General features: G+C 54.8%; 1 protein-coding gene across 4 annotated transcripts in view; it reads right to left on the bottom strand.

The window, feature by feature from the left end:
* LOC147084855 (myocardin-like) overlaps window positions 1-22,180 on the bottom strand; it is a 91,008-nt gene that overhangs the window by 11,286 nt on the left and 57,542 nt on the right. For 2 of the 4 annotated variants that reach the window (XM_085979562.1, XM_085979561.1), the window contains exons 5-10: window positions 21,368-21,517; window positions 20,086-20,261; window positions 16,927-17,064; window positions 7,664-7,914; window positions 4,725-4,878; window positions 1,508-2,206 (exon numbers count right to left, since the gene is read on the bottom strand). In XM_085979562.1, coding sequence (XP_085835688.1) covers window positions 1,508-2,206; window positions 4,725-4,878; window positions 7,664-7,914; window positions 16,927-17,064; window positions 20,086-20,261; window positions 21,368-21,517 — 1,568 coding nt within the window. The remainder of the gene's footprint in view (window positions 1-1,507; window positions 2,207-4,724; window positions 4,879-7,663; window positions 7,915-16,926; window positions 17,065-20,085; window positions 20,262-21,367; window positions 21,518-22,180) is intronic. The other 2 variants (XM_085979563.1, XM_085979564.1) reach the window with 2 other exon arrangements.

Below are 22,180 nucleotides of genomic sequence, written 5' to 3'. Positions count from 1 at the left end.
ATCTCCCTCTACACTGTCCCATCAAACACTCCCAGGGCAGGTACAGCACGGGTTAGATACAGAGTAAATCTCCCTCTACACTGTCCCATCAAACACTCCCAGGGCAGGTACAGCACGGGGTTAGATATGGAGACCAAAACTGTGCATGGTACTCACCAAAGCCTTATATAATTGCAGCAAAGTCCCCTTTCTTTTATAGGCCAGGCCCCTTGCAATAAAGGCTAACATACCAGTTGCCTTCCTAATTGCTTACTGCTACACAGTATTTACAGAACAGAAACAGTCCATTCCGCCCATCATAGAATCACAGAATCGTAGAAAGTTACAGCGCGGAAGGAGGCCATTTCAGCCCATCGTGTCCGCGCCGGCCAACAAAGAGCTATCCGGATTAATCCCACATCCCAGTTCTTGGTCCGTAGCCCTGCAGGTTACAGCATCCCAAGTGCACATCCAAGTACTTTTTAAATGTGCTTCGGGTTCCTGTCTCTACCACCCTTTCAGGCAGTGAGTTCCAGACCCCCACAACCCTCTGGGTGAAGACATTTCCCCTCAAATCCCCTCTAAACCTTCCCCCCAATTACTTTAAATCTGTGCCCCCAGGTCCGTGCTTTTCAGGTTCGAGTACAGGAGCAAGGATGTCTTGCTGCAGTTGTACAGGGCCTTGGTGAGACCACACCTTGAGTATTGTGTGCAGTTTTGGTCGCCTTATCTGAGGGAGGACGTTCTTGCCATGGAGGGAGTGCAGCGAAGATTCACCAGACTGATACCTGGGATGGCAGGAATGACGTATGAGGAGAGATTGGGTCGATTGGGCTTATACTCACTGGAGTTTAGAAGAATGAGAGGGGATCTCATTGAAACTTATAAAATTCTGACAGGACTGGACAGACTAGATGCAGGAAGGATGTTCCCGATGGCAGGGGAGCCAGAACCAGGGGTCACAGTCTAAGGATAAGGGGTAAGCCATTTAGGACAGAGATGAGGAGGAATTTCTTCACCCAGAGAGTGGTGAACCTGTGGAATTCTCTACCACAGAAGGCAGTGGAGGACAATTCATTAAATATATTCAAGAAGGAGTTAGATATATTTCTTAAGGCTAAAGGGATCAAGGGATATGGGGAGAAAGCAGGGACAGGGTACTGAATTTGGATGATCAGCCATGATCGCATTGAATGGCGGAACAGGTTTGAGGGGCCGAATGGCCGACTCCTGCTCCTATCTTCTATGTTTCTATGTTTCTAAATGCACATCCAAGTACTTTTTAAACGTGGTGAGGGTTCCTGCCTCTACCACCCTTTCAGGCAGTGAGTTCCAGACCCCCACAACCCTCTGGGTGAAGAAATTTCCCCTCTGAACCTTCCCCCAATTATTTTAAATCTGTGCCCCCCCCCCCTGGTTTTCAGGTCCGTGCTGGAGCCTCCTCCCACCCTAGTTCATCTCAGCCCATCGCGATCTCCTTCTATCGAGCTTCCCCTTCAATGCTCTAGGCCATTCGCCCCCCTCTTACCCCTGAATGCCCCTGCGAGGGGCTGCTTGAATGCGGCTGTTGCTGGGGCGACGGGCTGCAGTTGTCGGTGCCGCCCATGGCCTCGGCGGCCCTGGAGGTGGCGGAGGAGAAGAAGAAGGGGTTGCCGGGCGACGGGGGTCGCCCGATGACCTCGGGGTCGCAGGTCGTGGCCGCCGCCACCGCCGCTGAGGGAGCCTGGGCTGGGCCCCGGCCGTAACCGAGGGCGACCGGGCTTCCCGGCCTGCTGGTTTGCGAGCTCGCCCCCGGCCTGGGGAAGGCCCGCTCGCCGGGCTGATGCCGGGGGAAGCCCAGGCTGTGGAAGGGTGGGCCGGCCCGAAGCGGGGCCTCCCGGGCCTGGTGGTGCCGCCTCTGCCGCAGCTCCAGCTCCAGCCGCAGGTCCTCCGCCTGCCGCTGCTCCTGCTGCAGCTTCCAGGTCAGCCGCTCGATGACCTTCTCCTTCTCCACCAGGCTGGCGACGTCCTCCTTCCCCGCCGTCGCCGGGGGCAGCCTGGGGCCCTCCCGGGCAGGGGGCCCGGGCGCCTCGAAGAGCGGGCCGTTCAGCAGCTGGCTGCTGCCCATCGAGGGCGGCGCGGGCTTGGGGCTGCAGATCTGGTAGGGCTTCAGCCGCTCCAACAGGGCGGGTTTGGTTCCGGAGACCGGGAGGCCTCGCTTCCTCAGTTGCTGCCTCAGTTCGGACACCTGTGAGAGAGATAAGAGAGAAAATCTTGAATCCCTGACATAATAAAACTCACTTAGAAACATAGAAGATAGGAGCAGGAGTCGGCCATTCGGCCCCTCGAGCCCGCTCCGCCATTCAATGACATCATGGCTGATCATCCAAATTCAGTACCCTGTCCCTGCTTTCTCCCCATATCCCTTGATCCCTTTAGCCTTAAAAAATATATCCAACTCCTTCTTGAATATATTTAATGAATTGGCCTCAACTGCCTTCTGTGGTAGAGAATTCCATAGGTTCACCACACTGTGGGTGAAGAAATTCCTCCTCATCTCCGTCCTAAATGGCTTACCCCTTATCCTTAGACTGTGACCCCTGGTTCTGGACTCCCCGACCATCGGGAACATCCTTCCTGCATCTAGACTGTCTAGTCCTGTTAGAATTTTATAACTTTCAATGAGATCCCCTCTCATTCTTCTAAACTCCAGCGAGTATAAGCCCAATCGACCCAATCTCACGTCATTCCTGCCATCCCAGGTATCAGTCTGGTGAACCTTCGCTGCACACCCTCCATGGCAAGAACATCCTTCCTCAGATAAGGCGACCAAAACTGCACACAATACGCAAGGTGTGGTCTCACCAAGGCCCTGTACAACTGCAGCAATACATCCTTGCTCCTGTACTCAAATCCTCTCGCTACGAAGGCCAACATACCATTTGCCTTCTTAACCGCCTGCTGCACCTGCATGCTTACCTTCAGCGACTGGTTCCCTAGGACACCCAGGTCTCGTTGCACTTCCCACTATGCACTTGGTTTCAGTATAAAGCAAGGCTTTAATCAACTTGTTTCAAAAGATGGAGGTCTAGTTGTCCTTCACTAGTTCCTGTCTTACAAAATGTCCCTGAGCAAGCTGGGCCCACGCCCGAGTATTTATACTCCTTGGACGGCGCCACCAGCTGGCCGTCCAGTGTTATTTCATGAGTCTTTCTTCATGGATCATAGGATTCATAACAATCCCTGAACGACTACAACAGCTCGCATCTTTTCATCGCCTTTAACATAGTAAAACGTCCCAGGGTGCTTCACAGGAGCGATTATCAAACACAATCTGACACCGAGCCACATGAGATATTAGGACAGGCGACCAAAAGCTGGGTCAAAGAGGTCGGTTTTAAGGAGCGTCTTAAAGGAGGAGAGAGAGGCGGAGAGGTTTAGGGAGGGAATTCCAGAGCTCAGGGCCCCAGGCAGCTGAAGGCACGGCCGCCAATGGTGGAGCGATGGAAATCGGGGATGCTCAAGAGGCCGGAATTGGAGGAGCGCAGAGATCTCGGAGGGTTGTAGGACTGGAGGAGGTTACAGAGATAGGGAGGGGGCAAGGGGCCATGGAGGGATTTGAACAGGAGGATGTGAATTGTAGGGCTGGAGGAGGTTACAGAGATAGGGAGGGGCGAGGGCCATGGAGGGATTTGAACAGGAGGATGAGAATTGTAGGGGCTGGAGGAGGTTACAGAGATAGGGAGGGGGCTTGTGTAGAATGGGAGTGAATGGGAAGGGTTGGGTCCATTGGGATAAATGCTTGAATCTGTGGTCTTATTTCTCGGGTGATGACCTCCTCTAATATTATATTGGTTTTAATCGTGGTGCCTGGAAACCCATTTACTGATCGGAAAAATCTACCGTGAGCAGGAAGTATTCGCTTTTAGGGACAATCCCAATCCCAGACATAAATCCAAACCCAGAAACGAACCCAGACACAATCCCAATCCCAGACACAAACCCAGACACAATCCCAATCCCAGACAGAAACCCAGACACAATCCCAATCCCAGACACAAACCCAGACACAATCCCAATCCCAGGCACAATCCCAATCGCAGACACAATCCCAGACACAATCCCAATCCCAGACACAAACCCAGACACAATCCCAATCCCAATCACAATCCCAATCGCAGACACAATCCCAATCCCAGACACAAACCCAGACACAATCCCAATCCCAGACACAATCCCAATCCCAGACACAAACCCAGACACAATCTCAATCCCAGACACAAACCCAGATACAATTACAGACACAATCCCAATCCCAGACACAATTCCAGTCCCAGACACAAACCGAGACAGAAACACAATCCCAGACACAAACCCAATCCCAGACAGAAACCCAATCCCAGACACAAACCCAATCACAGATACAGACACAAACCCAATCACAGACACAATTGCAGACATAGATAGAATCCCAATCCCAGACACAGACCCAATCGCAGACACACACAATCCCAGACAGAGACACAATCCCAGACACAGACACAATCGCAGACACAGATAGAAACACAATCGCAGACACAGACCCAATCCCAGACACAAACCAAATCCCAGACACAAACCCAATCCCAGACACAAACCCAAACCCAGACACAAACCCAATCACAGACACAGACACAGATACAAACACAAACCCAATCACAGACACAGACACAATCGCAGACACAGAGGTATTAATTCCAACAATGAAGTATAAATCATGGCCTCACCGTCAAGTCATCCAGGTTTGCCGGCAGGAGTTCGGGTTTGGTGCTGGAAGTGATTGGAGTTCTTTGGCAGCTCTTGGTCACGGGGGACAAGGGGACACACGGCACCTGGGCGGGCACCGCGCTGGCAAAGCCGATGATCTGATCGGGCGGCAACCTGCGGTGGGGGGTGAGGAAAGGATTGGTTAAGGTCGGCTGGTGAAGCATTGAGTGGGATTCAGCTCCTACAGACAACAGCACAGTGAGACACGGGGTGGGGGAGAGGGAGCGGGGAGAAAGAGAGAGAGAGGGAGCGGGGTGAGGGAGAGAGAGAGGGAGCGGGGTGAGGGAGAGAGAGAGGGAGCGGGGTGAGGGAGAGAGAGAGGGAGCGGGGTGAGGGAGAGAGAGAGAGAGAGGGAGCGGGGTGAGGGAGAGAGAGAGGGAGCGGGGTGAGGGAGAGAGAGGGAGCGGGGTGAGGGAGAGAGAGAGGGAGCGGGGTGAGGGAGAGAGAGGGAGTGGGGTGAGGGAGAGAGAGGGAGCGGGGTGAGGGAGAGGGAGCGGGAGCGGGGTGAGGGAGAGAGAGAGAGCGGGGTGAGGGAGAGAGAGGGAGCGGGGTGAGGGAGAGAGAGAGGGAGCGGGGTGAGGGAGAGAGAGAGAGAGAGGGAGCGGGGTGAGGGAGAGAGAGAGGGAGCGGGGTGAGGGAGAGAGAGGGAGCGGGGTGAGGGAGAGAGAGAGGGAGCGGGGTGAGGGAGAGAGAGGGAGTGGGGTGAGGGAGAGAGAGGGAGCGGGGTGAGGGAGAGAGAGAGGGAGCGGGGTGAGGGAGAGAGAGGGAGCGGGGTGAGGGAGAGAGAGGGAGTGGGGTGAGGGAGAGAGAGAGGGAGCGGGGTGAGGGAGAGAGAGAGGGAGCGGGGTGAGGGAGAGAGAGAGGGAGCGGGGTGAGGGAGAGAGAGAGGGAGCGGGGTGAGGGAGAGAGAGAGGGAGCGGGTGAGGGAGAGAGAGAGGGAGCGGGGTGAGGGAGAGAGAGAGGGAGAGCGGGGTGAGGGAGGGAGAGAGGGGTCGGGGAGACGGGTCTGGGAGAGAGGCGGGTGTGAGAGAGAGAGCGGGGTGTGGGAGAGAGAGAGATATAGAGAGTGTGAGAGAGAGGGAGAGACAGGGAGTGTGGGCCTGGATTATGGGGCTCGAGTCCTAGAGTATATACATCTACCTCCGACAGTGCAGCGCTCCCTCAGTACTGGCACCGGGGAGTGTGGGCCTGGATTATGGAGCTCGAGTCCTAGAGTATATACATCTACCTCCGACAGTGCAGCGCTCCCTCAGTACTGGCACCGGGGAGTGTGGGCCTGGATTATGGGGCTCGAGTCCTAGAGTATATACATCTACCTCCGACAGTGCAGCGCTCCCTCAGTACTGGCACCGGGGAGTGTGGGCCTGGATTATGGGGCTCGAGTCCTAGAGTATATACATCTACCTCCGACAGTGCAGCGCTCCCTCAGTACTGGCTCCGGGGAGTGTGGGCCTGGATTATGGAGCTCGAGTCCTAGAGTATATACATCTACCTCCGACAGTGCAGCGCTCCCTCAGTACTGGCACCGGGGAGTGTGGGCCTGGATTATGGGGCTCGAGTCCTAGAGTATATACATCTACCTCCGACAGTGCAGCACTCCCTCAGTAATGGCACCGGGGAGTGTGGGCCTGGATTATGGAGCTCGAGTCCTAGAGTATATACATCTACCTCCGACAGTGCAGCACTCCCTCAGTACTGACACCGGGGAGTGTGGGTCTGGATTATGGAGCTCGAGTCCTAGAGTAGAGACATCGACCTCCGACAGTGCAGCGCTCCCTCAGTACTGGCGCTGGGGAGTGTGGGCCTGGATTATGGGGCTCGAGTCCTAGAGTATATACATCTACCTCCGACAGTGCAGCGCTCCCTCAGTACTGGCACCGGGGAGTGTGGGCCTGGATTATGGGGCTCGAGTCCTAGAGTATATACATCTACCTCCGACAGTGCGGCGCTCCCTCAGTACTGGCACCGGGGAGTGTGGACCTGGATTATGGGGCTCGAGTCCCAGAGTATATACATCGACCTCCGACAGTGCAGCGCTCCCTCAGTACTGGCACCGGGGAGTGTGGGCCTGGATTACGGGGCTCAAGTCCTAGAGTATATACATCTACCTCCGACAGTGCAGCGCTCCCTCAGTACTGGCACCGGGGAGTGTGGGCCTGGATTATGGCGCTCGAGTCCTAGAGTATATACATCTACCTCCGACAGTGCAGCGCTCCCTCAGTACTGGCATTGGGGAGTGTGGGCCTGGATTATGGGGCTCGAGTCCTAGAGTATATACATCTACCTCCGACAGTGCAGCGCTCCCTCAGTACTGGCACCGGGGAGTGTGGGCCTGGATTATGGGGCTCGAGTCCTAGAGTATATACATCTACCTCCGACAGTGCAGCGCTCCCTCAGTACTGGCACCGGGGAGTGTGGGCCTGGATTATGGGGCTCGAGTCCTAGAGTATATACATCTACCTCCGACAGTGCAGCGCTCCCTCAGTACTGGCACCGGGGAGTGTGGGCCTGGATTATGGGGCTCGAGTCCTAGAGTATATACATCTACCTCTGACAGTGCAGCGCTCCCTCAGTACTGGCACCGGGGAGTGTGGGCCTGGATTATGGGGCTCGAGTCCTAGAGTATATACATCTACCTCCGACAGTGCAGCACTCCCTCAGTACTGGCACCGGGGAGTGTGGGCCTGGATTACGGAGCTCAAGTCTCTGGAGTGGGGACTCGAACCCACGACGCTCCGACTCAGAAGAGAGCGAGAGGGCTGCCACACTGAGGCCCGCGAGGCCTCGGCTCCACTCTGGGCTGCGTCCGCCGTCTGCGCTCGAACGACAGTGCGAAAAGCGTCCCATTGCACGCCACGCGTGGGGCCAACCCGTCCCCCCCAGCCCCCGCTGCACTCACCCGGGGGTGCTGGGCTGGATGGCCTGGAAGCTGAACGACTGCTGCTGCTGGTTGAGGATCTGTAGCTGCAGGAAGATCTGCTGCTGCTGGAGGAGCCGGGAGTAGGCCGCGTCCATGGCGACCGGGCTCCTCTCGGCCTTCTGGTCCGGCGGGATGTACTGGTGGTACTTGAGCTTTTTCACCTTCGGCTTGGGGTCCTTCGACTTTTTCTGCCGCTGGAGCTTGCCGTGGTCCGCGGACCTCGGGAGGCCCTGGAATCGAGAACGCTAACTCCTTAGTCCCGAAGCAGCAAACTGCTTTTCCGTGCTACACAGGATTGACAGCACAGGAAGAGCCCGTTCAGCCTCCTCCCACCCCTCTTCATCTCACCCCGTCAACACCAGCCTCCTCCCACCCCTCTTCATCTCACCATCAACACCAGCCTCCTCCCACCCCTCTTCATCTCACCCCGTCAACACCAGCCTCCTCCCACCCCTCTTCATCTCATCCCGTCAACACCAGCCTCCTCCCACCTCTCTCCATCTCACCCCGTCAACACCGGCCTCCTCCCACCCCTCTTCATCTCACCCCGTCAACACCAGCCTCCTCCCACCCCTCTTCATTTCACCCCATCGACACCAGCCTCCTCCCACCCCTCTTCATTTCACCCCTTCAACACCAGCCTCCTCCCACCCCCCTTCATCTCACCCCGTCAACACCAGCCTCCTCCCACCCCTCTTCATCTCACCCCATCGACACCAGCCTCCTCCCACCCCTCTTCATCTCACCCCGTCAACACCAGCCTCCTCCCACCCCTCTTCATCTCACCCCATCAACACCAGCCTCCTCCCACCCCTCTTCATCTCACCCCGTCAACACCAGGCTGCTCCCACCCCTCTTCATCTCACCCCATCAACACCAGCCTCCTCCCACCCCTCTTCATCTCACCCCATCAACACCAGCCTCCTCCCACCCCTCTTCATCTCACCCCATCAACACCAGCCTCCTCCCACCCCTCTTCATCTCACCCCATCAACACCAGCCCCCTCCCACCCCTCTTCATCTCACCCCGTCAACACCAGCCTCCTCCCACCCAACTTCATCTCACCCCATCCACAGTGCTGTTAGGGAGGGAGTTCCAGGGTTTTGACCCAGCGACGATGAAGGAACGGCCGATATATTTCCAGGTCGGGATGGTGTGTGACTTGGAGGGGAACTTGGAGGCGGTGGTGTTCCCATGCGCCTGCTGCCCTTTTCCTTCTAGAGTCATAGAGTCATAGAGTAATACAGCACAGATAGAGGCCCTTCGGCCCATCGTGTCCATGCCGGCCATCAAGCCCTGTCTAATCTAATCCCATATTCCAGCATTTGGCCCGTAGCCTTGTATGCTATGGCATTTCAAATGCTCATCCAAATGCTTCTTAAATGTTGTGAGGGTTTCTGCCTCCACAACCCTTTCAGGCAGTGAGTTCCAGACTCCAACCACCCTCTGGGTGAAAAAGTTCTTTCTCAAATCCCCTCTAAACCTCCCTCCCTTTACCTTGAATCTATGCCCCCTAGTTATTGACCCCTCTACTAAGGGGAAAAGCTCCTCAGCATCCATCCTATCTATGCCCCTCACAATTTTGTACACCTCAATCATGTCCCCCCTCAGCCTCCTCTGCTCCAAGGAAAACAAACCCAATCTGCCCAGTCTCTCTTCATAGCTGAAGCGCTCCAGCCCTGGTAACATCCTGGTGAACCTCCTCTGCACCCTCTCTAACGCGATCACATCTTTCCTGTAGTGTGGCGACCAGAACTGCACACAGTATTCCAGCTGTGGCCTAACCAGTGTTTTATACAGCTCCATCATAACCTCCTTGCTCTTATATTCTATGCCTCGGCTAATGAAGGCAAGTATCCCATATGCCTTTTTTACCACCTTATCCACCTGTTCCGCCGCCTTCAGGGATCTGTGTACCTGCACACCCAGATCCCTCTGACCCTCCGTCTTGCCTAGGGTCTTACCATTCATTGTGTATTCCCTTGCCTTGTTAGACCCCCCAAAGTGCATCACCTCGCACTTTTCCGGGTTAAATTCCATTTGCCACTGTTCCGCCCATCTGACCAACCCATCTATATCGTTCTGCAGACTGAGGCTACCCTCCTCGCTATTTACCACCCTACCAATTTTAGTATCATCCGCGAATTTACTGATCATACCCTTTACATTCATATCCAAGTCATTAATGTAGACCACAAACAGCAAGGGACCCAGCACCGATCCCTGTGGTACCCCACTGGCCACAGGTTTCCAGTCACAAAAACAACCTTCGACCATCACCCTCTGCCTTCTGCCACTAAGCCAGTTTTGTATCCAATGTGCCAAGGCACCCTGGATTCCATGGGCTCTTACCTTCTTGACCAGTCTCCTGTGCGGGACTTTATCGAAGGCCTTACTGAAATCCATGTATACCACATCCACTGCGTTACCCTCATCCACACACCTAGTCACCCCCTCAAAAAATTCAATCAAATTAGTCAGACATGATCTTCCCTTGACAAAGCCATGTTGACTATCCCTGATTAATCCTTGCCTCTCCAAGTGGAGACAAATTTTGTCCCTCAGGATTTTTTCCAGTAATTTTCCTACCACTGATGTTAGGCTCACTGGCCTGTAGTTCCCCGGTTTTTCCCTACTACCCTTCTTGAATAATGGTACTACATTAGCGGTTCTCCAGTCCTCTGGCACATCCCCTGTGGCCAGAGAGGTCCTGAATATATGTGTTAGAGCCCCCGCAATCTCCTCCTTTGCCTCACACAGCAGCCTGGGGTACATTTCATCGGGGCCTGGGGATTTATCCATTTTTAGGCCAGCTAAAACCGCCAATACTTCCTCCCTCTCGATGTTAATATGTTCGAGCATATCACAGTCCCCCCGCCCTATTTCTATGTCTACATCGTCCTTCTCCATAGTGAAAACAGATGCAAAAAATTCATTTAGAACCCCTCCTACATCTTCCGGCTCCACACACAGATTGCCACTTTTGTCCCTAATGGGCCCTACTTTTTCCCTAGTTATCCTTTTACCCTTAATATACTTATAAAACATCTTCGGATTTTCCTTTATTTTGCTCGCCAGTGTTATTTCATGGCCCCTCCTTGATCTCCTAATTTCTTTTTTAAGTATCCCCCTGCACTTTTTGTACTCCTCTAGGGCTTCCTCCGTCTTTAGCCTTTTGTATCTACCAAAAGCCCTCCTTTTTTTCCTAATCCATTCCCGTATATCCCCTGACATCCACGGTTCCCTGTGGTTTTTGGAACCACTCTTGACCTTTATGGGAACATGTTGCCCTTGTATGATCTCAATCTCCCTTCTGAAAGCCTCCCATTGCTCCGATGCGGATTTTCCTACAAGTAGCTGATCCCAGTCCATTTTGGCCAGATCCTGCCTTATCCTATTAAAATCGGCCTTCCCCCAATTTAGAACCTTTATTTCCGGCCCATCCCTGTCCTTTTCCATGACCACCTTAAATCTTACCATATTATGGTCACTATCACCAAAGTGCTCACCTACTAGCACTTTTTCCACTTGGCCGGCCACATTCCCTAGAATTAGGTCCAGTACCGCCCCCTCTCTTGTAGGACTTTCTACATGCTGGCTCAAAAAGCTCTCCTGGATGCACCTTAAGAATTCTACACCCTCTGAGCCTTTCACACTTTGACTATCCCAGTTAATATTGGGGAAGTTGAAATTCTAGGTGGAAGAGGTCGCGGGTTTGTGAGGTGCTGCCGAAGAAGCCTTGGCGAGTTGCTGCAGTGCATCTTGTAGATGGTGCACACTGCAGCCACGGTGCACCGGTGGTGGAGGGAGTGAATGTTTAAGGTGGTGGATGGAGTGCCAATCAAGCGGGCTGCTTTGTCCTGGATGGTGTCGAGCTTCTCGAGTGTTGTTGGAGCTGCACTCATCCAGGCAAGTGGAGAGTGTTCCATCACACTCCTGACTTGTGCCTTGTAGATGGTGGAAAGGCTTTGGGGAGTCAGGAGGTGAGACACTCACTGCAGAATACCCAGCCTCTGACCTGCTCTTGTTGCCACAGTATTTATGTGGCTGGTCCAGTTAAGTTTCTGGTCAATGGTGACCCCCCAGGATGTTGATAGTGGGGGATTCGGTGATGGTAATGTCAAGGGGAGGTGGTTAGACACTCGCTTGTTGGAGATGGTCATTGCCCAAGCCTGAACGTCGCCTCAACCACTCCCTGCGGTAGCGAGTTCCACATTCTCACCACTCTCTGGGTAAAGAAGTTTCTCCTGAATTCCCCATTGGATTTATTAGTGACTATCTCATATTGATGGCCCCAAGTTCTCATCTCATCCACAAGTGGAAACAACTTCTCTACGTCTACCCTATCGAAACCTTTCATAATCTTAAAGACCTCGATCAGGTCACCCCTCAGCCTTCTCTTTTCCAGAGAAAAGAGCCCCAACTGTTCAATCTTTCCTGATAGGTATTGTATTCCCTTGAATAGAAAAGATTAAAGGGTGACTTGATTGCTGTGCTCAAGATGATCAAAGGAGTTGATAGGGTAGAGTGGCCGAATGGGCCTCCTCCTGTTCCTGTGTAAAAGGCTCGAGGGAGCTGAATGGGCCTCCTCCTGTTCCTGTGTAACAGGCTCGAGGGGGCTGAATGGGCCTCCTCCTGTTCCTGTGTAACAGGCTCGAGGGGGCTGAATGGGCCTCCTCCTGTTCCTGTGTAACAGGCTCGAGGGTGCTGAATGGGCCTCCTCCTGTTCCTGTGTAACAGGCTCGAGGGGCTGAATGGGCCTCCTCCTGTTCCTGTGTAACAGGCTCGAGGGGCTGAATGGGCCTCCTCCTGTTCCTGTGTAACAGGCTCGAGGGGCTGAATGGGCCTCCTCCTGTTCCTGTGTAACAGGCTCGAGGGGCTGAATGGGCCTCCTCCTGTTCCTGTGTAACAGGCTCGAGGGGCTGAATGGGTCTCCTCCTGTTGCTGTGTAACAGGCTCGAGGGGCTGAATGGGCCTCCTCCTGTTCCTGTGTAACAGGCTCAAGGGGCTGAATGGGCCTCCTCCTGTTCCTGTGTAACAGACTCGAGGGGCTGAATGGGCCTCCTCCTGTTCCTGTGTAACAGACTCGAGGGGCTGAATGGGCCTCCTCCTGTTCCTGTGTAACAGACTCAAGGGGCCGAAAGGGCCTCCTCCTGTTCCTGTGTAACAGGCTCGAGGAGCTGAATGGGCCTCCTCCTGTTCCTGTGTAACAGGCTCGAGGAGCTGAATGGGCCTCATCCTGTTCCTGTGTAACAGGCTCGAGGGGGTTGAATGGGCCTCCTCCTATTCCTGTGTAACAGGCTCGAGGGGCTGAATGGGCCTCCTCCTATTCCTGTGTAACAGGCTCGAGGGGCTGAATGGGCCTCCTCCTGTTGCTGTGTAACAGGCTCGAGGGGCTGAATGGGCCTCCTCCTGTTGCTGTGTAACAGGCTCGAGGGGCTGAATGGGCATCCTCCTGTTGCTGTGTAACAGGCTCGAGGGGCTGAATGGGCCTCCTCCTGTTCCTGTGTAACAGGCTCGAGGGGCTGAATGGGCCTCCTCCTGTTCCTGTGTAACAGACTCGAGGGGCTGAACGGGCCTCCTCCTGTTCCTGTGTAACAGACTCGAGGGGCTGAATGGGCCTCCTCCTGTTCCTGTGTAACAGACTCGAGGGGCTGAATGGGCCTCCTCCTGTTCCTGTGTAACAGACTCGAGGGGCTGAATGGGCCTCCTCCTGTTCCTGTGTAACAGGCTCGAGGGGACTGAATGGGCCTCCTCCTGTTCCTGTGTAACAGACTCGAGGGGCTGAATGGGCCTCCTCCTGTTCCTGTGTAACAGACTCGAGGGGGCTGAATGGGCCTCCTCCTGTTCCTGTGTAAGAGGCTCGAGGGGGCTGAATGGGCCTCCTCCTGTTGCTGTGTAACAGGCTCGAGGGGCTGAATGGGCATCCTCCTGTTGCTGTGTAACAGACTCGAGGGGCTGAATGGGCCTCCTCCTGTTCCTGTGTAACAGACTCAAGGGGCCGAATGGGCCTCCTCCTGTTCCTGTGTAACAGGCTCGAGGAGCTGAATGGGCCTCCTCCTGTTCCTGTGTAACAGGCTCGGGGAGCTGAATGGGCCTCATCCTGTTCCTGTGTAACAGGCTCGAGGGGGTTGAATGGGCCTCCTCCTATTCCTGTGTAACAGGCTCGAGGGGCTGAATGGGCCTCCTCCTGTTCCTGTGTAACAGGCTCGAGGGGACTGAATGGCCTCCTCCTGTTCCTGTGTAACAGACTCAAGGGGCCGAATGGGCCTCCTCCTGTTCCTGTGTAACAGGCTCGAGGAGCTGAATGGGCCTCCTCCTGTTCCTGTGTAACAGGCTCGAGGAGCTGAATGGGCCTCATCCTGTTCCTGTGTAACAGGCTCGAGGGGGTTGAATGGGCCTCCTCCTATTCCTGTGTAACAGGCTCGAGGGGCTGAATGGGCCTCCTCCTGTTGCTGTGTAACAGGCTCGAGGGGCTGAATGGGCCTCCTCCTGTTGCTGTGTAACAGGCTCGAGGGGCTGAATGGGCATCCTCCTGTTGCTGTGTAACAGGCTCGAGGGGCTGAATGGGCCTCCTCCTGTTCCTGTGTAACAGGCTCGAGGGGCTGAATGGGCCTCCTCCTGTTCCTGTGTAACAGACTCGAGGGGCTGAACGGGCCTCCTCCTGTTCCTGTGTAACAGACTCGAGGGGCTGAATGGGCCTCCTCCTGTTCCTGTGTAACAGACTCGAGGGGCTGAATGGGCCTCCTCCTGTTCCTGTGTAACAGGCTCGAGGGGGCTGAATGGGCCTCCTCCTGTTCCTGTGTAACAGGCTCGAGGGGCTGAATGGGCCTCCTCCTGTTCCTGTGTAACAGGCTCGAGGGGCTGAATGGGCCTCCTCCTGTTCCTGTGTAACAGGCTCGAGGGGGCTGAATGGGCCTCCTCCTGTTCCTGTGTAACAGGCTCGAGGGGCTGAATGGGCCTCCTCCTGTTCCTGTGTAACAGGATCGAGGGGGCTGAATGGGCCTCCTCCTGTTCCTGTGTAACAGGCTCAAGGGGGCTGAATGGGCCTCCTCCTGTTCCTGTGTAACAGGCTCAAGGGGCTGAATGGACCTCCTCCTTGTTGTGTTTGTGTATAATAAGACAGACTGCAGGAGAAACGGTACAACAGGTGTTTACCCTGTATCAATCCCCAAACTAATCCCACTGCCCTGCTCTCTCCCCATAGCCCTGTATCAATCCCCAAACTAATCCCACTGCCCCGCTCTCTCCCCATAGCCCTGTATCAATCACCACACTAATCCCACTGCCCCGCTCTCCTCATAGCCCTGTATCAATCCCAAACTAATCCCACTGCCCCGCTCTCTCCCCATAGCCCTGTATCAATCCCCAAACTAATCCCACTGTCCCGCTCTCTCCCCATAGCCCTGTATCAATCCCCAAATTAATCCCACTGCCCCGCTCTCTCCCCATAGCCCTGTATCAATCGCCAAACTAATCCCACTGCCCCGTTCTCTCCCCATAGCCCTGTATCAATCCCCAAACTAATCCCACTGCCCCGCTCTCTCCCCATAGCCCTCTATCAATCCCCAAACTAATCCCACTGCCCGCTCTCTCCGCATAGCCCTGTATCAATCCCCAAACTAATCCCACTGCCCCACTCTCTGCCCATAGCACTGTATCAATCCCCAAACTAATCCCACTGCCCTGCTCTCTCCCCATAGCCCTGTATCAATCCCCAAACTAATCCCACTGGCCCGCTCTCTCCCCATAGCCCTGTATCAATCCCCAAACTAATCCCACTGCCCTGCTCTCTCCCCATAGCCCTGTAACAATCCCAAACTAATCCCACTGCCCCGCTATCTCCCCATAGCCCTGTATCAATCCCCAAACTAATCCCACTGCCCCGCTCACTCTCCATAGCCCTGTATCAATCCCAAACTAATCCCACTGCCCCGCTCTCTCCCCATAGCTCTGTATCAGTCCCAAACTAAACCCACTGCCCCGCTCCCTCCCCATAGCCCTGTATCCACCTCCAAACTAATCCCACTGCCCCGCTCTCTCCCCATAGCCCTGTATCAATCCCCAAACTAATCCCACTGCCCCACTCTCTCCCCATAGCCCTGTATCAATCCCCAAACTAATCCCACTGCCCCGCACTCTCCCCATAGCCCTGTATCAATCCCCAAACTAATCCCACTGTCCCGCTCTCTCCCCTTAGCCCTCTATCAATCCCCAAACTAATCCCACTGCCCCGCTCTCTCCCCATAGCCCTGTATCAATCCCCAAACTAATCCCACTGCCCCGCTCTCTCCCCATAGCCCTGTATCAATCGCAAACTAATCCCACTGCCCCGCTCTCTCTCCATAGCCCTGTATTAATCCCAAACTAATCCCACTGCCCCGCTCTGTCCCCATAGCCCTGTATCAATCCCCAAACCATTCCACTGCCCCGCTCTCTCCCCATAGCCCTGTATCAATCCCAAACTAATCCCACTGCCCCGCTCTCTCCCCATAGCCCTGTATCAATCTCCAAACTAATCCCACTGCCCCGCTATCTCCCCATAGCCCTGTATCAATCCCCAAACTAAAGCCACTGCCCCGCTCCCATCCCATAGCCCTGTATCCACCTCCAAACTAATCCCACTGCCCCACTCTCTCCCCATAGCCCTGTATCAATCCCCAAACGAATCCCACTGCCCCGCTCTCTCCCCATAGACCTGTATCAATCCCAAACGAATCCCGCTGTCCCTCTCTCTCCCCATAGCCCTGTATCAATCCCAAACCACTCCCACTACCCCACTCTCTCCCCATATTCTTGTATCAATCCAAAACTAATTGCGCCCTCTTCCCAGTTTCTTCTACCCACCTACCCACCATATCCTTCAACCCCCCATCCCCCGATTCTCCCCATATCCCTCAACCCCACCTACTCACCAAATCTCACATTATCGAACCTGTGATGAATTTAGGAGAGGGGAATGGGATGTGGGAGTCACTGGCAAGGCCGGCATTTACTGCCCATCCCTAGTCGCCCTCGAGAAGGTGGTGGTGAGCCGCCTTCTTGAACCGCTGCAGTCCGGTGTGGTGAAGGTGCTCCCACAGCGCTGTTAGGTCTAGGATTTTGACCCAGCGACGACGAAGGAACGGCCGATATATGTCCACGTTGAGACTGGGAGGGGGAACTTGGGAGCTGATTGTTTGCCATTGCTGAACGTGCTTACAACTGGATCTAAAATGGCAAGGGGAGGGCGGGTCCTTACCGTGGTCACTGGTGGAACGGGCAAGATGGGCACGAGCTGCCCGCTGCTTTGCCCGCTGGTCGCCATGGCGTTGCCCTCGCCTCCCGGCTCTGGGATGGATGTGTTGAGCTCCATTCTCTGCGGCAGCCCCAGGGGACTCTGGGCGTGGAAAATTTAGAAGAGACAACACCGTTAGGAGAGTCGGATGGCTGCCTTTTTGCACACACGGCAGCTGTCACGGTCAATGAGGGTGTCACACAGCCAAATCCCCGGCCACAATTTGGAGCGAGGGGTCAAAGGGGTCGAGGGTGAAGATGGTTAAGAAGGCAAATGGTATGTTGGCCTTCGTAGCGAGAGGGTTCGAGTACAGGAACAAGGATGTCTTGCTGCAGTTGTACAGGGCCTTGGTGAGACCACACCTTGAGTATTGTGTGCAGTTTTGGTCGCCTTATCTGAGGAAGGATGTTCTCGCCATGGAGGGAGTGCAGCGAAGATTCACCAGACTGATACCTGGGATGGCAGGAATGATGTATGAGGAGAGACTGGGTCGATTGGGCTTATATTCGCTGGAGTTTAGAAGAATGAGAGGGGATCTCATTGAAACTTAGAAAATTCTAACAGGACTAGACAGACTAGATGCAGGAAGGATGTTCCCGATGGCCGGGGGAGTCCAGAACCAGGGGTCACAGTCTAAGGATAAGGGGTAAACCATTTAGGACTGAGATGAGGAGGAATTTCTTCACCCAGAGAGTGGTGAACCTGTGGAATTCGCTACCACAGAAGGCAGTTGAGGCCAATTCATTCAATATATTCAAGAACGTGTTGGATATATTTCTTAAGGCTAAAGGGATCGAGGGATATGGGGAGAAGACAGGGACAGGGTACTGAATTTGGATGATCAGCCATGATCTCATTGAATGGCGGAGCAGGCTCGAGGGGCCGAATGGCCTCCTCCTGCTCCTATCTTCTATGTTTCTATGTCCTTGGCTGCTCTTTTTGCTACCACCTCCCTTAACTCAGGGTGGGACAACAAGACCCAATAAGAACAGAAGAATTAGGAGCAGGAGTAGGCCATTGAAACATAGAGAATTCATCGAGGGTGACATGAATCTTATGTAATAACACTGGGCGGCCTGCGGGTGGCGCTGCCCAGGGAGAGTATACATACTCAGGCATGGGCCCAGCTTGCTCAGGACATTCTTTAACAGGAACTAGTGAAGGACGCAACTAGATCTCCATGACTGGGTAGATGCTGAGAGGCTGTTTCCCCCTGGGCTGGAGAGTCTCGAACCAGGGGTCACAGTCTCAGGATAAGGGGTCGGCCATTGAGGACTGAGATGAGGAGGAATTTCTTCCCTCAGAGGGCGGTGAATCTTTGGAATTCTCTGCCCCAGAGGGCTGTGGAGGCTCAGTCGTTGAGTATATTCAAGGCTGAGATCGAGAGATTTTTGGACTCGAGGGGAATCGAGGGATATGGAGATCGAGCGTGAAAGTGGACTTGAGGTAGAAGATCAGCCATGATCTTATTGAATGGCGGAGCAGGCTCGAGGGGCCGAATGGCTGACTCCTGCTCCGAATTCTTATGTTCTTATATTCTTATTCGGCCCCTCGAGCCTGCTCCGCCATCCAATAAGATCATGGCTGATCATCGACCTCAACTCCACTCTCCCCGCCCGATCTCCATGTCCCTTGATTTCCCTAGAGTCCAAAAATCTATCGATTTTTACCTCCAGACTCGACTATTCCGACGCACTCCTGGTCGGGCCTCCCACATTTCACCCTCCGTAAACTTCACCTCATCCCAAACTCCCGCTGCCCACCCCCCCGTGTCCTAACTCGCACCGATTCCCGTTCACTCATCACCCCCTGTGCTCGCTGACCTACATTGGCTCCCGGTTAAGCAACACCTCGATTTCAAAATTCTCATCCTCCTGTTCAAATCCCTCCATGGCCCTCGCCCCCTCCCTATCTCTGTAACCTCCTCCAGCCCCTACAATTCTCATCCTCCTGTTCAAATCCCTCCATGGCCCTCGCCCCCTCCCTATCTCTGTAACCTCCTCCAGCCCCTACAATTCTCATCCTCCTGTTCAAATCCCTCCCTGGCCCCTCGCCCCCTCCCTATCTCTGTAACCTCCTCCAGCCCCTACAATTCTCATCCTCCTGTTCAAATCCCTCCCTGGCCCCTCGCCCCCTCCCTCTCTCTGTAACCTCCTCCAGCCCCTACAATTCTCATCCTCCTGTTCAAATCCCTCCATGGCCCCTCGCCCCCTCCCTATGTCTGTAACCTCCTCCAGCCCCTACAATTCTCATCCTCCTGTTCAAATCCCTCCATGGCCCTCGCCCCCTCCCTATCTCTGTAACCTCCTCCAGCCCTACAATTCTCATCCTCCTGTTGAAATCCCTCCATGGCCCTCACCCCCGCCCTCTCTCTGTAACCTCCCCCAGCCCTACAATTCTCATCCTCCTGTTGAAATCCCTCCATGGCCCTCGCCCCTCCCTATCTCTGCAACCTCCTCCAGCCCTACAATTCTCATGCTCCTGTTCAAATCCCTCCATGGCCCTCGCCCCCTCCCTATCTCTTAACCTCCTCCAGCCCCTACAATTCTCATCCTCCTGTTCAAATCCCTCCATGGCCCTCGCCCCCCTCCCTATCTCTGTAACCTCCTCCAGCCCTACAATTCTCATGCTCCTGTTCAAATCCCTCCACGGCCCTCGCCCCCCTCCCTATCTCTGTAACCTCCTCCAGCCCTACAATTCTCATGCTCCTGTTCAAATCCCTCCATGGCCCTCACCCCCCTCCCTATCTCTGTAACCTCCTCCAGCTCCTACAACCCTCCGAGATCTCCGCACTCCTCCAATTCTGCCCTCTTGAACATCCCCGATTTCCATCGCTCCACCATTGGCGGCCGTGCCTTCAGCTGCCTGGGGCCCTGAGCTCTGGAATTCCCTCCCTAAACCTCTCCGCCTCTCTCTCCTCCTTTAAGACGCTCCTTAAAACCGACCTCTTTGACCAAGCTTTTAGTCACCTGCCCCTAATATCTCCTTATGTGGCTTGGTGTCGAATTTTGTCTGATTTACACTCCTGTGAAGGGCCTTGGGACGTTTTACTACGTTAAAATCGCTATATAAATGTGACATGATATCCACATTACATGCAAGGCACCGACCCTCCCCCCTTACCTGCAAAGGTGCGCAAGAAGCGACCATGGGTTGCTTGGCTGGTTGCTGTGGTGATCCTGCCATGCTCTGCGATTGGTGGCCCCCATGTTGCTCCGGCGACGAGGAGTTGCTGCTGCTGCTGCTCTCGTCCTCGAAGGGAAAGGGATCCGAAGACTGGGGAAGGTGGATCTGGCCAACTGGAAGGAGAGCAGAGCAGGCTCATTACCAAACAGCGCCGATGACAAACGTCAAGCTAGGCAACTGTAGTAGGTCAAACCAGTGAGCCTGAGCCCTAGGCCCGAGGTTCCCATCGCTAGGCAACAGTATCAGGCCCAGCCCGTGAGCCTGAGCCCTAGGCCCGAGGCTCCTGTCGCTAGGCAACAGCCTCAGGCCCAGCAGGTGAGCCTGATCCCTAGGCCCGAGGCTCCTGTCACTAGGCAACTGTAGCAGGCCGAACCAGTGAGCCTGAGAACTAGGCCTGAGACTCCTGTCGCTAGGCAACTGAAGCAGGCCGAACAGTGAGCCTGAGAACTCGGCTGAGGCTCCTGTCGCTAGGCAACAGTATCAGGCCCGAACCAGTGAGCCTGAGCCCTAGGCCCGAGGCTCCTGTCACTAGGCAACAGTATCAAGCCCAGCCCGAGAGCCTGAGCAGTAGGCCCAAGGTGAGGCTCCTGTCACTAGGCAACTGTAGCAGGCCGAACCAGTGAGCCTGAGCCTTAGGCCCGAGGCTCCTGTCGCTAGGCAACAGTATCAGGCCCAGCCCAAGAGACTGAGCAGTAGGCCCAAGGTGAGGCTCCTGTCACTAGGCAACTGTAGCAGGCCGAACCAGTGAGCCTGAGCCTTAGGCCCGAGGCTCCTGTCGCTAGGCAACAGCATTAGGCCCAGCCTGAGAGCCTGTGCAGCAGGCCCAAGGAGAGGCTCCTGTCGCCAGGCAACAGTGTCAGGCCCAGCCCAAGAGCCTGAGCAGTAGGTCCGAGGCTCCTGTCGCTAGGTAACAGTATCAGGCCGAATCAGTGAGCCTGAGCCCTGGGCCCGAGGCTCCTGTCGCTAGGCAACAGTATCAGGCCCAGCCAGTCAGCCTGAGCACCAGGCCCTGCCTTACCTGACGTCCACACACGCACTGAAGTGATCAGGAGCAGGGACCCCGGCTGATTGTGTCTCTCTCTCTCTCCCTCAGGGGCTCTGAGGCCCACAACCACCCCACCCCCCCAACTATAACGCTGCCCGAGATCAGTTAAATCAGCACAGGCCGGGGACGGAGCCCTGGGACTTTCCTGCTCTGGGTAGCCCGCGATGTCTCTACCTTTCATGGCCTGCTTCACCATGGAGTTGAGGGGAAGGATGTTCTTCTCCACAAGCTCCAGCGGCCCGGGCCGGTGAAGTATCTTCTCGTTGAGGTTGTCGGCCAGTCTCGCCTTCTTCTGTTTCATCTGGGTTGGGTTTGCAACAGCATCTGGGCAGGGGGCAAGCACAGCGAGTCAGAGGGCACCTCTTAGAGGGTGGTCACCTCTGTCAACAGCCCAACCCTAGAGCTTGACAACATGAGCAACATCATTGTGGAGCAATGGGGCCCTTTCCCACTGGCACCCAGTGTCCCATCAAACACTCCCAGGGCAGGTACAGCACGGGTTAGATACAGAGTAAAGCTCCCTCAACACTGTCCCATCAAACACTCCCAGGGCAGGTACAGCACGGGTTAGATAAAGAGTAAAGCTGCCTCGACACAGTCCCATCAAACACTCCCAGGGCAGGTACAGCACGGGGTTAGATACACAGTAAAGCTCCCTCTACACTGTCCCGTCAAACACTCCCAGGGCAGGTACAGGACGGGGTTAGATACAGAGTAAAGCTCCCAATTCACAATTCACAATTCAAATCGCTTTATTGGCATGATAAGTTACATCTTATGTTGCCAAAGCATCAAAATACATTTATGGTTTAGCACATAAACGCAGTTCTATTCATACAGTGTATAAACAGGTATATCCCTGAGTGTATAAATATACATTTGCATTGTTTATATATATTCTTTTCTTAGTTTACTGGTTGTCCCTCTGTTCATGGCAAGCTGTAACATAGTGTGCCGCCAGTGTTATGCAGCTTCTCTCCTCTCCCA

This window comes from Somniosus microcephalus, unplaced genomic scaffold, assembly GCF_052327205.1.
Source record: "Somniosus microcephalus isolate GS21.2 unplaced genomic scaffold, FLI_Smic_1.0 unresolved_chr9, whole genome shotgun sequence".
Taxonomy (NCBI): Eukaryota; Metazoa; Chordata; class Chondrichthyes; order Squaliformes; family Somniosidae; genus Somniosus; species Somniosus microcephalus.
This window is presented reverse-complemented; position numbering and strand designations above follow the sequence as displayed.